At 37.9% G+C, this 15,415-nt stretch overlaps 1 protein-coding gene across 1 annotated transcript in view; it reads left to right on the top strand.

Moving 5' to 3' along the window:
- LOC126456154 (uncharacterized) overlaps positions 1–15,415 on the top strand; it is a 114,924-nt gene that overhangs the window by 30,234 nt on the left and 69,275 nt on the right. The window contains exon 2 of the mRNA XM_050091908.1: positions 6,264–6,610. Coding sequence (XP_049947865.1) covers positions 6,264–6,610 — 347 coding nt within the window. The remainder of the gene's footprint in view (positions 1–6,263; positions 6,611–15,415) is intronic.

Genomic DNA, 15,415 nt, shown 5'->3' with positions numbered 1-15,415 from the left:
GACGTACAGGTTTGACGTTTTTAATGCCGTATGCAAATTCCAAAGTAAGGTTTCAATGGCAGTGGCATACAGTGTCACTGAAAGAAGACATCCCTAACGGAATGATTACTTGACCTATACGGGCCCAGTTAATTGACCGTTCATCTTTATCTTTGAGAAGGTCCCACTTACGCGTTTTAGAATAATCTGGACCAGTTTGACAGCAAAAATTATTTTCCTTATAGTTCTAACAAAGATTCGTAACTGATTCTGTCAAATGATGCATTAAAAGGCATAACGCGAGCTGGCACTTACATATCCACGTTAATAATATCTCTATATTCACGGTGAACTCTTTTAGTTCTGACTTTCATCTTAGGATTTCATGGCACATTTCATCTTAGGATGTCCTGAAGTGTTTTTCCTACGAGATGTCATTAACTGACGTTAATTGCTACAAATCGTACGACGAGTAACGTGTTCGTGATACTCATAGGACGTCGAAATGCAATACTATGTTCCCAAAAGTCTTAATTTGTAACTACTACCAAGTTCCGTGGTCAGTTAGAGAGTTATGGAAGACGCTTCACTTCCCAGTAAACGTAAAGTGGCACCGACTTTTCCTTTATGCACCGTGATGCGGAGGCCGTTTTCTTGGTAGAAAGCTAAAGCACAAGACGCTGACATTTAAACATATGCTGCGCACTAGAGTGGTTTAAGCAGCAATACCAAGGTTCATTTCGTAAGTAGCACATCTGAATCGTAATTCACAGGTGTTGAGCATCCCGGATTGGGTGACAGGACAGTGAAAATTATAGGGATTCGATAAAATGGATATTGTTACACGAAAAAGGAACACGCAGATATTTATCAAGCTTTGTGTAGATCTTCATATAACGGGCTTTACAAAACTAAACTTAAGTTTTTGCTAAGACAATAGTTGACTGTCGTATTCGCTGGTCTCTTAGTCCACATGGCTCTCGTGTCAGCATAAAAACAAAGAGAAGCCAAAACAAAGAACGCAGGAAATATCAGCAGATGAAGCAAGTGTGCATAGTATAAGAGATGTTCTTGTAGAAAATCGTTGTCTGACATTTGAAGAACCTTACGAAACCATAGAGCGGAGAAACAGCTGGAATTTGCAGTGTTCCTGAAGCAAAAATTCAACGTTGAAGACAAAAGATTCTGTCGAATTGAGAGTTTCAGTTCCTCCACGAGAAAATAATTCCAAAGAGATCTGTCAGAGCTAAAAAAAAGAGAGCTGACAATTGTTGCTTACCATTATTATATAATGAGAGACAGAATTTCTAGTAGAGCCCCTGCCACATTTGTTTATCACTGTGACTTCATCCTAAAGCGGCGCAAAAAATTGCATGGGGCTGGTCGACCCATTCTCCATGAAAACGCTCAAAACATCGCTAGAAATGTAATCTAAAAATGCGTAAGTACGAACACAGTTGGGTGGTATTTCTACAAGCTTCTAGAATCTGTATACGATTCATCCAGAATTCGAAGACAGACTTTGAAAACAAAATTTTGAATCACTTTTCGACATTTGGTTCTTGCATTGTTAGCAACTGTAAATACAATTTTGCATAACAACACTAGAAATTGTTATTGTTATTAGTATGGTGTGCATCGGCATTTTACATTCCTGTATAATTGTTAAATATATATAAAAAGAGGTAGTATACAGGCAAACATAATACAAAAACAAACACACTCGAAAATATTATAACTGAATATCTAGGTCTCTTAACAGGTCATAGATCTTGGCGGTACCAAATGCAGTAAATCAGGAAAATTTCGCAATAGACACTCTTCAGTCAGGTGCTGCGTAGTTTGCACAGCGACCCCGAAGTCGCACGTTGGGGCATCCTTGAACCCTTAGTCATACAAACAGGCACCATGTCTTCCACGCCCTTACGGAATCTATTCAAGATTCCTGGAAAGATCGAATCCATTTGCACATTTTGTAGGATCAGCAATAAGGCGAGAATTTTGTAGAGGCAGCTACTGCCAAACTTCTTTCCATTGTTGACACGCATCGTGGATAACAGAAGAATCTAGCGTTGTCCAGGGTAGTTTTCTGGATTTGAATCTGCTGCCAAGTAAATTCAGTGGCTGGTTATACGGACGTGAGTTTTGACGAGCAGCACACGTTTGGAACTCTCTTACAGCTGCTGCTTCTCCTCTAGTTCATGATGGTGCAATATTACTTAATACAGGCAGCCTTGGAAGAAGTACTGATTTAGTAGTGTCGCTAATTATTGTCATTGCATGATTTAGCTTCACGTCAACATTGCGGACATGTGCACTTTTTTCCATAGTAGAGCACAGTACTCTGCTTAGGGTAAACTAGTAGTGGTGTAGCAGAGCAGTACGAAGAGTATCTGAGTTAAACATAATATTCACAATCGGATGTCGGCTGAGCACTGTTGCTGCAACACAGCAAACGTGATCACTACAACATTAAATTCAAATGGTCTTTTTTCAAGACCCCAAAGATTTGATAATATTTACAACTTCGACGATCTATGGTCTGAATATCGAAGGATTCTCTAAAAGCAAGTCCAAATGTCTTTCACGTCTGTGTGATGACAACTTACAATTAATTGTGGACACTGAGTAATAGGCAACAGGAATACATATTGACGCTGCTTAAATGAGTGTTAGGTAAGTTTCAGTTGATAACTATTAGCATAGTCAGTGTCTTTCGATAACACCTTACATTTCAGAACCCAATATTGGAATCATCCACGTATGAAATATGTTTTCCTTGGAAAGATTTTTAAATTCGTATTCTCTAGTGGTATCCACCAATCGTACACTATTTTTCAGTGTAATTACAAGCCTTATAACCGAGGGAGGTAGCACAGTGGTTAGCACACTGGACTCGCATTCGGGTGGATGACGGTTCAAACCCGCGGCCGGCCGTCCTGATTTAGGTTTCCCGTGATTTCCCTAAATCGCTTCAGGCAAATCCTGGGATGGTTCCTTTGAAACGGCACGACCGACTTCCCTCGTCATCCTTGCCTAATTCAATGGGACCGGAAACCTCGTTGTTTGGCCTCCTCCCTCTAATCAACCAACAAGCCTCATACAGCAAATAAACACACAAGACAAAATTTTAATCACCTCCAGGGGACGTCACGCTACTGCCGTGTAACACCGCATGTTGGCTTAACAGCGGCCTTAATTTGGGGAGGAAGAACGTCTACTTGTTTCTTTATGTATACCGTATCCAGCAGAAGTCACTCACCGATACTTGCAGTCAGTAGGACTACCAAACTGCGGAGATATCACACCTGCTGCAAATAGGAATTAATACGATTAAGGTTGGATCATTTGGCACACCAGCGGTGGTGCTTCGACTGTGAATAAATTGTTGGTGCTCGTATGGCTGGTGCTTGGATAACCAAGGGAACCGAAGTGTTTACTGCTTCAAGAGGCACTGGAAGATTTATACTGTATGTAGGGAAAACGGAAAAAAGTCATCCGCAGACACGGACGAACTTGTGTGTTGAATGATCATTGAAGACGTTTGTGACAAAAATTTAGAGGATGACAGCTGCAAAAGTCACTGAGCAAGAATTTCAAACCACACATCAGTGACGGAAATGCCTGTAATAGAAAAACGTGACGTCGAGGTCATAAAACTTGGATTATGGAGCAATGAAGAAAAGTCAGTTGGTCGGATGAGTCTTGTTTCACACTGTTTCCAACTTCTGACAGAGTTTACGACCCAAGAATGGAAGATTGGCGGAAGTTTGGTGACGACTTCGGTAGCCATATCAAGGTATTAGTTGCCCTTGGTTACTCTGCAAGGTGGCATTACTCTCAAGAATGATGTGGCTCAACGGGTCCATCCCATGGTTCATTGTTTGTTCCCCAGTGGTGATGCTGTGCTCCAAGACGACAGGGCCCCCGTTCACACAGTTCGCACCGTTCAGGACTGGTTTTGTGAGTACAAAGATAAACTGTCGCATCTCATCCATCCGGCCAACATAGTCACAAGATCTTAATATTATTGAGTCTTTGAGGTCTACTTTGGACACAAGGATGCACGATCGCTATCCATCTCCGTCATTGTTGCCTGAACTTGACACCATTTTGTAGGGAGAATGGTATACGATTTCCTTGAAAATTCTACAGGACCTGTATTTATCCATTCCGAAACGACTGGAAGCTGTTTTGAATGCCACCGGTTTTCCTACACTGTATGAGACATGGTAATATGTTGTGTTTTTGGTGTTCCCATGTTTTTGTCTAACCCTCGCCGCGCGGGATTGGCCGAGCGGTCTCGGGCGCCGCAGTCATGGGCTGTGCGGCTGGTCCCGGCGGAATTCGAGTCCTCCCTCGGGCATGGTTGTGGGTGTTTGTCCTTAGGATAATTTAGGTTAAATAGTGTGTAAGCTTAGGGACTGATGACCTTAGCAGCTAAGTCCCATAAGATTTCACACACATTTGAACATTTTTTTGTCCATCCCTCCCGCCTAACCCCTCACCCCTGCATGTGCGCAGAACTATGAACACAGTCTTTGTTATCTCGGAAGACAACAGTTCCAAAAGCATATTCTTCATTAATCTGTAGAAGAAAGGGCAACAGTTGGTTACTGAGAATGTTGAAACAAACATGCTCGTTTTCATGTTCACGGTAAACTGAATGAACAGGCCCAAGTCATGGTACAAGAACACCCCTATACATCACAGAACCACCTCCAGCTTGAACTACATCCTCCATACACTGAGATTTTAACGCCTGATTGGACCGTCGGTGCACACTAAAGCTTGTACCATTTGAAAAAAGAGGCAACATTGTTACTCATTGAGCCACACTACATTCCTCCAGTCAGCTCCTCTCAAATTCGGTTTGGCGCATTGAAGATGTATTTTCATCGCCACTATGATCAATGGACTTTTGCAAGGTACAAAACTCCAATTCACATTGCATGCAATTCGCTTTGTAATGTTCACTCAGAAATTGGTTGAGATGGACCTAAATTGGATAATGATAGAAGCTGAAGAAATGAATTAAAATGTGTGCCAAAGCCAGGTCTCCTGCTGACTAGGCAGATGTGCTAACCACTACAGCACCACAGCGGTATGGCTAACACAGCTGCGTGGACTACCCTACTCCAATGCCTTTTGTAACACAAACTTCAATTCATGCCTTCATCTCGTTTTCCCCTTCTTAAATTGCCATTATTTTCGCGGCTCTCCGTTACTGAAATAGCGCCCAAGCTCTGTACATAACGGGGAAATGCAACCTGTACCTCATGCGTAGGTGATCTATCGATATGTTGGAATTATATTTTCCCTGGACATAAAAGTCTCAATCGAGACTCGGGTTCAAGTCCCGGGCATGGCACAAATTTTAATTCATTTTTTGTGCTTCTACCATTATCGAAAATAAATATGAGACTCAAACTCAAGGAAAAGTAATTCCATCAGATCAACAAATCACCTACGCCTGGCGTACAGGCAGGATTTCCCCATTACAAACAAAGCTAGGGTGCTATTCCAATACCGGAGAGCATTGGCAAAACTGACAATTTAAGAAGGGGAAAATTGCCTGCAAGGCATGAACTGAAGTTTATATTAGAGATAGCACTGGACTATGGTAGTCTGCGGAACGATTTTAGCCATACTGTTATGGTGATTTAGTGGTTAGCACCTCTGTTAATAAGCAGGAGACATGGGTTCAAGTCCTGGCTTTGGCACAAATTTTAATTCATTTCTTCTGCTTCTATCATTATCGAAGATAAAGTTGAGACTCATATGTTTCAAGGAAAGAGTAATTCCATCAGGTAAGTGGACCTGCATCCATTGACAGCAGCAGTTCCTGTTGAAGACCATTGTCAGTGACAATAGGTGATGCTCGTCTCTGGTGGCTGTTGTTTACGATACTTAATCGACTAATGTTCTTATACCTTGTTAAGTGGCTGTAAGTGGTAAATTATACCTCATAGATATGTTGGACCGCCCGCGTTCCGCGTTGATACACCAACAAACTGGGCAACTCCATGGACACTGCAGTCACGGCAACGTCTCCAAGTCGACCTGTCTTACTGTACTGATTGCATAGAACCGATTGGCATATACACATCGCTTCACTGCTGTGACTTACATAAGAGTGGGAATGTCGCATGATCGTCTGATAAAAGTTCTACATAAGCTCCTAAATCGACCAATATTGTCTTTTAAGGGCTTGACTAAAATTTGTTCGATTATGCTGTTATTCATAAACATCTCTGAAGTCATTCTTCTCCCTTCATTTACAGGGACCGAGACTGCTTCCTGGAAGTGCACATCTCAGAGAGCATAGCAAACCTGAATCCTTTTAGTTACGACAGCTCCGATGATCGGTTCTGGGACTTCAGCAGTCCCGTGTTCAGCGGACCAAGGGGCTCCCTGATTTCGGTATACTTTAAAAACCCAGACATTTACTACAATTCGACGGCGGCCTGTAAAATCTCTCTCGACAACATCTACCACTTAGGAAACACGACAATCCAACGCTTCTCCCTTATATTCAACCAGAACAACAACACAGAGTTGAGGCTCGGACAGATGCCAAAGTTGAGGAAATTCACACTTTCCGGTACCTCAGTGCAAAACTTCCCACAAGGTGAGTGACACAATGTTGTAATTTTTTGCCACAGACGTTTTGTTATCAAAACGAACCACTACTGCGAATGTATATCTCTTTCTCTTCATCACTCCTTTTCGATCTCTGTTAAATTCCACATTCCACGGTCACATTAGTAACATATGAATTTTCTGGATGTAATGTGGAACTCCTTATCTGGTCTACAAATACGAGAGCTAGTCATAAAAAAACCGACTGCCTATTGAAAAACGATAAAAGGGATAAATTTGTTTCATACACCATCTGCACTTACACGATGACATTACTTCGCCATATTGTATCCAGAGATTCGAAAATCGAGATATGTGATCTGGTTTGCACGATCCCACCACCAGTGGCGCGCCAGTCACCGCGCTTATGCTGCGAACGATGCTGCAAGTTAAGAACACGCCTCCCAGCTCCACTATTAGAATCACGTGGCTTCAAGTCACCCGTTTTTAAGCTAGAAATAAAGATACCAACACGACTATTGGAAGACTTTTTGCGCGATGTTCTCGATCAGTGCCCAGACACTGTAACTGGGCTGTTATCTTCAAGTATGTGACGATCACTGCGACGGACATGGAGTTTCTTGAGGTTTACTCTGACGGGCAGCTTCTCAGCTACAGCGCATAGTCGGCATCGTTTGGACCTGGTTTAGAGTGTTGTAAGCCTACTTGTGTTGTGTGTAAACAGTGGACTGAGCTTAAGTAAGGAGCCGTGTACCACGACTTAACGCTCCATATAGCCACCACCCACATTCCAAGTCTGGATTATAGCGAGGATGTTAAATAATCTCCCAGCCAATGAGTTTTCGTTTATCCTTCGTTCGACACACAGTAATCGTTCGCGCATTGTCTTGGAGGAGAACGATTTCTTCGGTAATAATCCTGTGTCGTTTGTTTTGGAAAGACCTTTAGAGTTTCATAAGAGTCTTACAATAAACCTGTGATGTCCTAGTACTGTCCGCAGCTCGTGGTCGTGCGGTAGCGTTCTCGCTTCCCACGCCCGGGTTCCCGGGTTCGATTCCCGCGGGGTCAGGGATTTTCTCTGCCTCGTGATGACTGGGTGTTGTGTGATGTCCTTAGGTTAGTTGGGTTTAAGTAGTTCTAAGTTCTAGGGGACTGATGACCATAGATGTTAAGTCCCATAGTGCTCAGAGCCATCTGAACCATTTTTTTCCTAGTACTACCACGCATTACTCTTACGACATTTGTTGTAAAAATTACATTGTGATGCTAAAAGAAAGCAACCATAGTTTTGAAATATGACCATGTGTACTTGAACTTTTGGACTAATTGGAAGAATGAGTGTGCATTTACTGTTCGGACTGTTACTTATTTTCATTGCTCATGTACTGGACCGATGTGTCATTCCCAGGGAGGATTCTGTTCAAAAACTCCTCCTCTTCTTAGCTGTAGCAATGAAGAATATCAAGACGAACTCATTCTTTCAGTTCTGTGAATACCAGTTGGATATTTTGTTACGTACTGTGCACAAAATTTATGGTAATAATACCTGTCACTAGCAGTGTTTCAGAGGGTTGTCCTAGAAACCTGATGCACATTTTTGCAGAGTCCGGAAATTGTGAATCTACGTTTCGCACGCACACTTTGTATAGACATGTTGCACAATTTCACCAGTCGCATCTGAATGTCTTCGTCGAACATTACCATCATGAATATCTGTGCGACCAGCCTTGAATTTTCCATACCACTCCCTCTCAACAGCATCATTCATAGTCCCGTGGCTATGCACATGACACAACCGAAGACGAATATCGGGGGGAGGGGGAGAGGGGAAGGGGGGGGGGGACACATATTGACCCTTCTGCTTACAAGAAGCGAATTACAGGACGTACCTTGCAACAGGTAGGAGACGCAATAACAACGTCCAGTTCTGCGCACACACCTTCCACACTGACTAATGCCGCAGAGAGATTACTGACACAACGAGACCTTCAAAGCCTCCTTTACCAATTACGCTATCGCCATGTCGAAGCTAGCTCAATGCCCAAAGACAGACCAATATATCTGCCGAATTAGACTATAATTTAATCCAAATGTATTTAGCTCTGCCTTCAGAAGCTACTTCTGCACACAAGTGGGAAACGCGTCACGAGCAATTCTCAGGTGACGTGGCTGTTTCGCGTTCTTCTAGGAGCGGTTCCGCCCAATAAGTAAGAGTCGGTCGGTCACAGGTTGCCCACGGGCAGCGATTAAACTTTTTCTCTGCCTGTAGAAGACGTAGGCTATAGAACGCTCATAAGGCCCTGGCTGTCTTATTGTTTCGGCTACCAGTATAATATTCAGTCTTTTGAGATGCATTGCGCTTTCATTGGTTTTACATGAATATTGCTCATTATGCAACAACAAAGCGTAATGAGCAGTCAGCCATAATTGTAGTACAAAGCTGTTCCACGTGCTACGCTAGCGCTTTCTACGGTTTTGTTTGGGAACCAATATCCCCAGTGTTCATGGATGAATTATGTGTCCCAACCTCTTACCATATGGAGTACGTCCACCACTGTTGAATTTGATCGTTTTGGCGTGGAGAGCTATAATGTTACATGAGCGTAATGAGCACAAAATCTTTGAACATCATACACTCACCTGTGAACACTACTATGACACTGGCTTCCCTATTCCCCTTACTTAAATCCCATTGAGCAGATGTGTGATGCATTGTGGTGACATGTTGCAGCACGTCTGTATGCACCATCGAGCAGTTGCCAACAGCACTGGCGAAGAAATGGAATGCCCTACTATAAGAATTCGTTATCAACCTTCTGTGAGCGCCCATAAGCCCCAACACACACACTCAACCTTGTGGGCATCATGAGAGTACGTTGCAAAACATTCACTGCTGCCCGTGGTTATCACACACCCTATTAAGAATCATGTCCCTCCCTTTGTAAAGTTCAGGCGACCATCATGAACCATGGTGATTGCAGTGAAATTCTTATCTTAGAATAACAGTGGCATTTCTGTTCGTTTAATTGCATTATTTCGTTCAGCTACCTTTTGTACAATACTGTAGCAGTTCTTTTATGCATTCTGCATGTTTCTTCAAACTATGGTATTTGCCAGTGACACATCATGCAAAAATACTTTCCTCCTTCAATTTTACACATCTGTGTTTTAAAATGAAGCTTATATTATAGCTTCACAAATATATTGCATCCTTGCACAGTGAAGCGATACATACTGCAAAACCTCAATCTATCTGCAACGTTTCTGATGGTCGTAATTCCATAGAAGAAGCATTGACTGACTGCTCAAGTGTCACCTTCGAGAACACATGCTGTGTGGTGTTCCAACTGACTGATCCATGGTCAGGGCTATCTATCACAAATAAAACGCAGTTACAAGAACAGAAGTAAACCATTCTACCTTTATTATTTACAGAACATTGCTACTGATCACTCTGCAGAGAAAAAGGGTGAGGCTGATACATATTTTTTCTAATCGTGCATCCGCAATTACATTTCAATGCACAGAAACGCAGTTCCAATCTTCAGTGGGTGTAGCATTCTGTTAAACGCGTAGTTTTTTAATCCCAGTTTTTATTCCCAACAAAGTAGTTTGTGACAACTGCTGTGCTTAGTGACATATGGATTTACAAACAACTGCTTAATATCATGTTGCTTAGTCAGGAAGATGCATATCAAGGCACTCAATAACATCGATAAATCGGCTACCAAATCATAAATAGTGCCTGAATTTGTGTAATCGATTTCCACGTTAAATGCAGGGTGTTTATAATTGAATATCGGAGTTTTAACGCTGTATAATATTTATTATATTAAACTTACAAATATAAATGATATGTCAAATGAAAGAGCAACTCAAACAGTTTTACCAAGAACCTTATAAATGTTAAATGTGAGCACCATTTGTCACACAGTACACATCAACTCTATAGCCGAGTTCTTCCTAAACGTTGATAAGTGTGTCTTCAGTGATTGTCTCAACAGCTGCTTCAATCCGGGTTCTTAATTCAGGGAGGTCTGCTGGTAGCAGAAGCATGTACACACGATCCTTGATGAAGCTCCAAAGGAAAAAAATCGCATGGCGTTAGGTCGGGTTAATGTGGAGGCCATGCAAAGGAAGTCCTGTCATTGGGCCCCTTACGGCCTATCCAGTGCCTCGGCACAGTGAAGTTCAAGCAGTCATGTACTTCGCTATGCCAGTGCTCACATTGAACATTTATAAGGTTCTTGGTAAAAGTGTTTGAGTTGCTCTTGCATTTGACATATCATTTATAATTGTAACTTTAATGTAACAAATATTATAAAGCATTAAAACCCCGATATTAATTTATAAACACCCTCTAGTTAAAACTATAAGTGGATCCATTTGAGCATCTCCTTTCCATATATTCTTGCATACAGAAGTAGAGTTGCTACCTCTTTAGCAAACAAATGGATGATTGTGTAGGTAGGTATAGTAGGACATGTCTTTTCAATACTACTTGATAAAATAAAAAATACACAGCACCACCATGACGACAGAAATAGCAGGTTAATACAGTCAGAAAAACATATATGAGGGCGTTTCATAACATCCATAAGTTGATTACCCACTCGTAAATGCCAGTGTCTCATTCTCTTATCGAAAACCGAGCGAGGTGGCACAGTGGTTAGACACTGGACTCGTATTCGGGAGGACGACGGTTCAATCCTGCGTCCAGCCATCCTAATTTAGGTTTTCTGTGATTTCCTAAATCACTCCAGGCAAATGCCAGGATGGTTCCTTTGAAAGGGCACGGACGACTTCCTTCCCCTTCTTTGCCTAATCCAATGAGACCGATGACCTCGCTGTCTGGTCTCCTTCCCCAAACAACCCTTCAGCTCTTATCTAAAGGTATACATTGCTACTGCCACAGTGTGATAGCATAGGGAAGGGACTAATATTTTATTCTAGTATTAAGGACTTGTTGTTATTAGTTGCATATTTTATGTCATTTAAACAAACATCCACATACCGCTTAGATGTCCACTGTGGGTCTTGCAATCGCTGCACTGGGCATGGGTCTGTATAATTATACAGCATTTTGCTGTCTCTACTGTAGGGTTTGTGACTGTATATCTGTAATGCAATGTAAGCCATGAAGAACATCCAAAATGCCTATGTACCTTCCATGTCTAAAATACAATGCAAAATGATGTTTGTTGCTTTTTGTCACAGTAATACCATGTTTTTTTGCTGCAGTATCTTGAAAATGTAACGAATTTCCCAAAAGACTGCATACACAATACTTATCATTGTATGTACACTGATACACACTACCACAGTTGTGCCAAAGTGGGAGCCACGTCTATTTATCTACTTCAGTAGTATTTAGATGCAAGTTCAGGTGCCAAGAGCATATCTTTTAAAATTTCCATGATGTAAACCAAGATATTAGTTTTACTCCACTCAAAAATTAAAATTACTCAAAAACGAAATTTTCATTAAAATAATTTTTTAAATATATTACATTTTATCTTCATAAACAAGATCTACGAAAACTCACATATTTATACAAAAAAACGAAATTCTTATTTCATTAAAAATTTAAAAGTCTAATATTTTTCTTTATAAATAAGATCCAACAACATACAACTACTCTCTGAAATGTAATCTCCACTTATTTAAAAAAAAAATAATTCTTTTTTCTTTATAAATACATTCTCCAAGATTGTCTTTATATACATTCACAAACCAAATTTTCATTTTTTTAAAACGTGAAAGTCTAATAAATTTTTCTCTTTATAAATAGTCTCTGTCAAACCTTGTCTATCTATCACATCAGTAGTAATTTAAATTAAAAAACTGAAGGATATATATCAGTCATAATAATTTTACTTTTTGTAGCTTACACTTTTTCCCTATAAATGAAAGCAAAACAAAATGTACTCCATAACTGAGCTATTTCAAGACTTAGAAAATTATTGTAAAGAAAAGCATGATGTAAGATAATATGATTCAGAAAATTATTGTAAAAAAATTGTTATTCAAATTTAAGTAGACAACAACTGTTTTAATTTACTAATTATATTAATAAGAAACTAATGAGGAAGAGAGAATTAATGTATAAAACGGTATTCCATACTTATAAAGAAAATTTAGCGAATTTTATCCCAAATCCTAGTGAAAATATTAATAATAACAATAATAATAATGAAACAAATATAAAATCTTTGAAAGATCTTCATGAAATCGGTGATATGAAAATATAAAAAAATTGTTCTAAATTTAATAAAAGACAAATAATCGCTCTTATCACAAAATCATATGATAAAATTAGTAATAATGGTAATGATTTCATGAAAAATCTTCAAAAGATCTTCATAAAATAAGTAAAACAAAAAATTTGAAATAATATACTAATCTTTACAACAATTATTCGATCTTATCAATACATTTGAGAACAATATAAGTAATAATGATAATCAGAATTATTTTCAAAAGCATCTAGTAGATAAAATTAAACAAAAAAGTAATCCGAAAAATTTTCAGATTTCAACTTTCTACATAATGACGATTTTTAAAATCACCTCAGCAAATTTAGAGAATAGTGGTGCTTTTAAATCAAGAATAATAACATACAGAATTAATAATAATAATAATAATAATATTGTTGATCCACAAGAATTTTTTAATCACATTAAGGAAGAAACAGTCATCAAATTAAACAACATTTTTATACTAAGAAAGGTGATTAAGGCTAACATGAAATTTTATATTTAATTTTAAAAGACATGAGAGATACAAGAATTTAAGTTTAAAACAACTAATCGAGTTTTAGCGATAAAAACTGATTTAGAAATTGTTATCACAAATCATTGAATAAATTATTAAATGGAACGAAGAATGCTAAGAAAAGGTCTAGCTGGTCTTTAATTTATGTAAACACTCTAGAGTTAAGTGTTAATCGACATAAACTAATTTCTGGTTCTGCTTATATCGATTTACCAAAGGTAAATAAAGCTAAGAAGCTGTACGTAATGAAAAACACAAATCAAATATGCTTTTTATTCAATAAAGTCAGCTTTATATTCAGCAAATTGTGATGGAGAAAGAGTTAGTAAATATGGAAATATTTTATTAAATTTAGATAGACTTTATGAAAAATAGAAGTTTAATTTACATGTTCAGTTCACAGATACACCAAAATTTGAAAAGGATTTAAATATTTCTATCAATGTATATGTATTTGAAACAATGATGAAAGAGAAACTATTAATGTATTTTCCCTTTCCCATAGAAAATCTAACAAGAAAAGCATATTAATTTTTCAATTAAAGGTAAAAATAACTCACATTATTGTTGGATAAAAATCTATCTAGATTGATTAGTTCAGAAGCAATTAAAAACGGTCGTGAAATTTACGCTTGTGATAAATGTTTAAGATATTTTTATGCACAAGCAAAATTACATACAAGAGAACAATTGCAAAAAAGTAAAGAAGCAGAAATAGACATGGCTTTTACAGGTGAAAAATAGAATTTGAAATTTATAATAATTCACTGAGGATAACTATTGTAATTTATTCAGATTTCGAATGTCTTTTGAAATATATTAACACTTGTCACTAAAATTATGAAAATGCTTATATTAATAAATATCAAAAACATATACTGATTCCATTCAGTTAACTTGTATAATATTTTAAATAATTGTAATTAATTATAAAAATCATGTTATGTATAGTGGTAAACATGCAGCAAAAGAAATTACTTCAAATATTAAAAGAAGAATTTCGAGAAATTCTTATAATGTGTGGGAAAAATATTCTGATGATAATCACTGAAGGTGATGAAAACAGTTTTAAGTGTTCAGAAAGTTGTATTATTCGTGGAAAAAATTTACTAAAGTGTAATGAGATGTAAGAGATAATTCTCATTACACAAGAAAAGTATTGAGGAGTTGCACATGAAGATTATAATCTTAATTATCAGAATGCTAAATTTGTTCCAGTTTATGTTCATAAGCTACATTATGATGTTCATTTGTATATTAAAGAATTAGCAATAGAGAAATCAGATATTGCTGCTATTTGAAATAATGAAAAATAATATGATTCCTTACTAAATATGTGGAATATGCACTAACACTACAATTTTTTGATACAAAGAAATTTATGGCTTCAAGTTATGATAAATCACCTTCTAATATTACAAAAGAACAATTTATAGAAACAACAAAAACTGTACAGGTGAACAATTAAATTTAATGATTACAAAGGCGTTTATTCTTATGAATATATGTATTGTGAAGAAAAATGGCATGATACCAAATAGCCTAAAAAAGGAGATATTATTCAAGATTTAAAAAATCAGATATATCTGAAGAAAAGCATGATCATACAAAATTCATTTGGAAAAGATCCGATATTATAAATGTAGATGAGTGTAGGAGATTATATAATAAATTAACGGTACTAATACAAACAAACATTTTTCAAAATTTTAGAGATACATGTATTAAATAATATAAACTCGACACCAGGATTACCTTTAAATACTATATTAAAAATGACAAAAATTGATGTAGATTTATAAAACCATTATGATGTGATTTTATCTCTTGAAAAGTGAATTCACAGGGGAACTCCTCAAAGTATAAAAAGATATGCTAAATGAAATAATCAATACATGAAAAATTTTCAGCCATAAATACAATCAAATTATATTGCATGTTTGGACACAAATATTTATATGATTGGGCAATGTATATTTTGCCATTTAAATATTTCAGTTGGATAGAACCAAAACGTTTTTATTTTGAAAAAATACTTGAAGTACCAGGTGATAATAAA

The sequence above is a fragment of the Schistocerca serialis genome, chromosome 2 (genome assembly GCF_023864345.2).
Source record: "Schistocerca serialis cubense isolate TAMUIC-IGC-003099 chromosome 2, iqSchSeri2.2, whole genome shotgun sequence".
Classification (NCBI taxonomy): domain Eukaryota; kingdom Metazoa; phylum Arthropoda; class Insecta; order Orthoptera; family Acrididae; genus Schistocerca; species Schistocerca serialis.
Note: the sequence above shows the minus strand (reverse complement) of the source record. Positions and strands in the feature narration are given on the sequence as shown.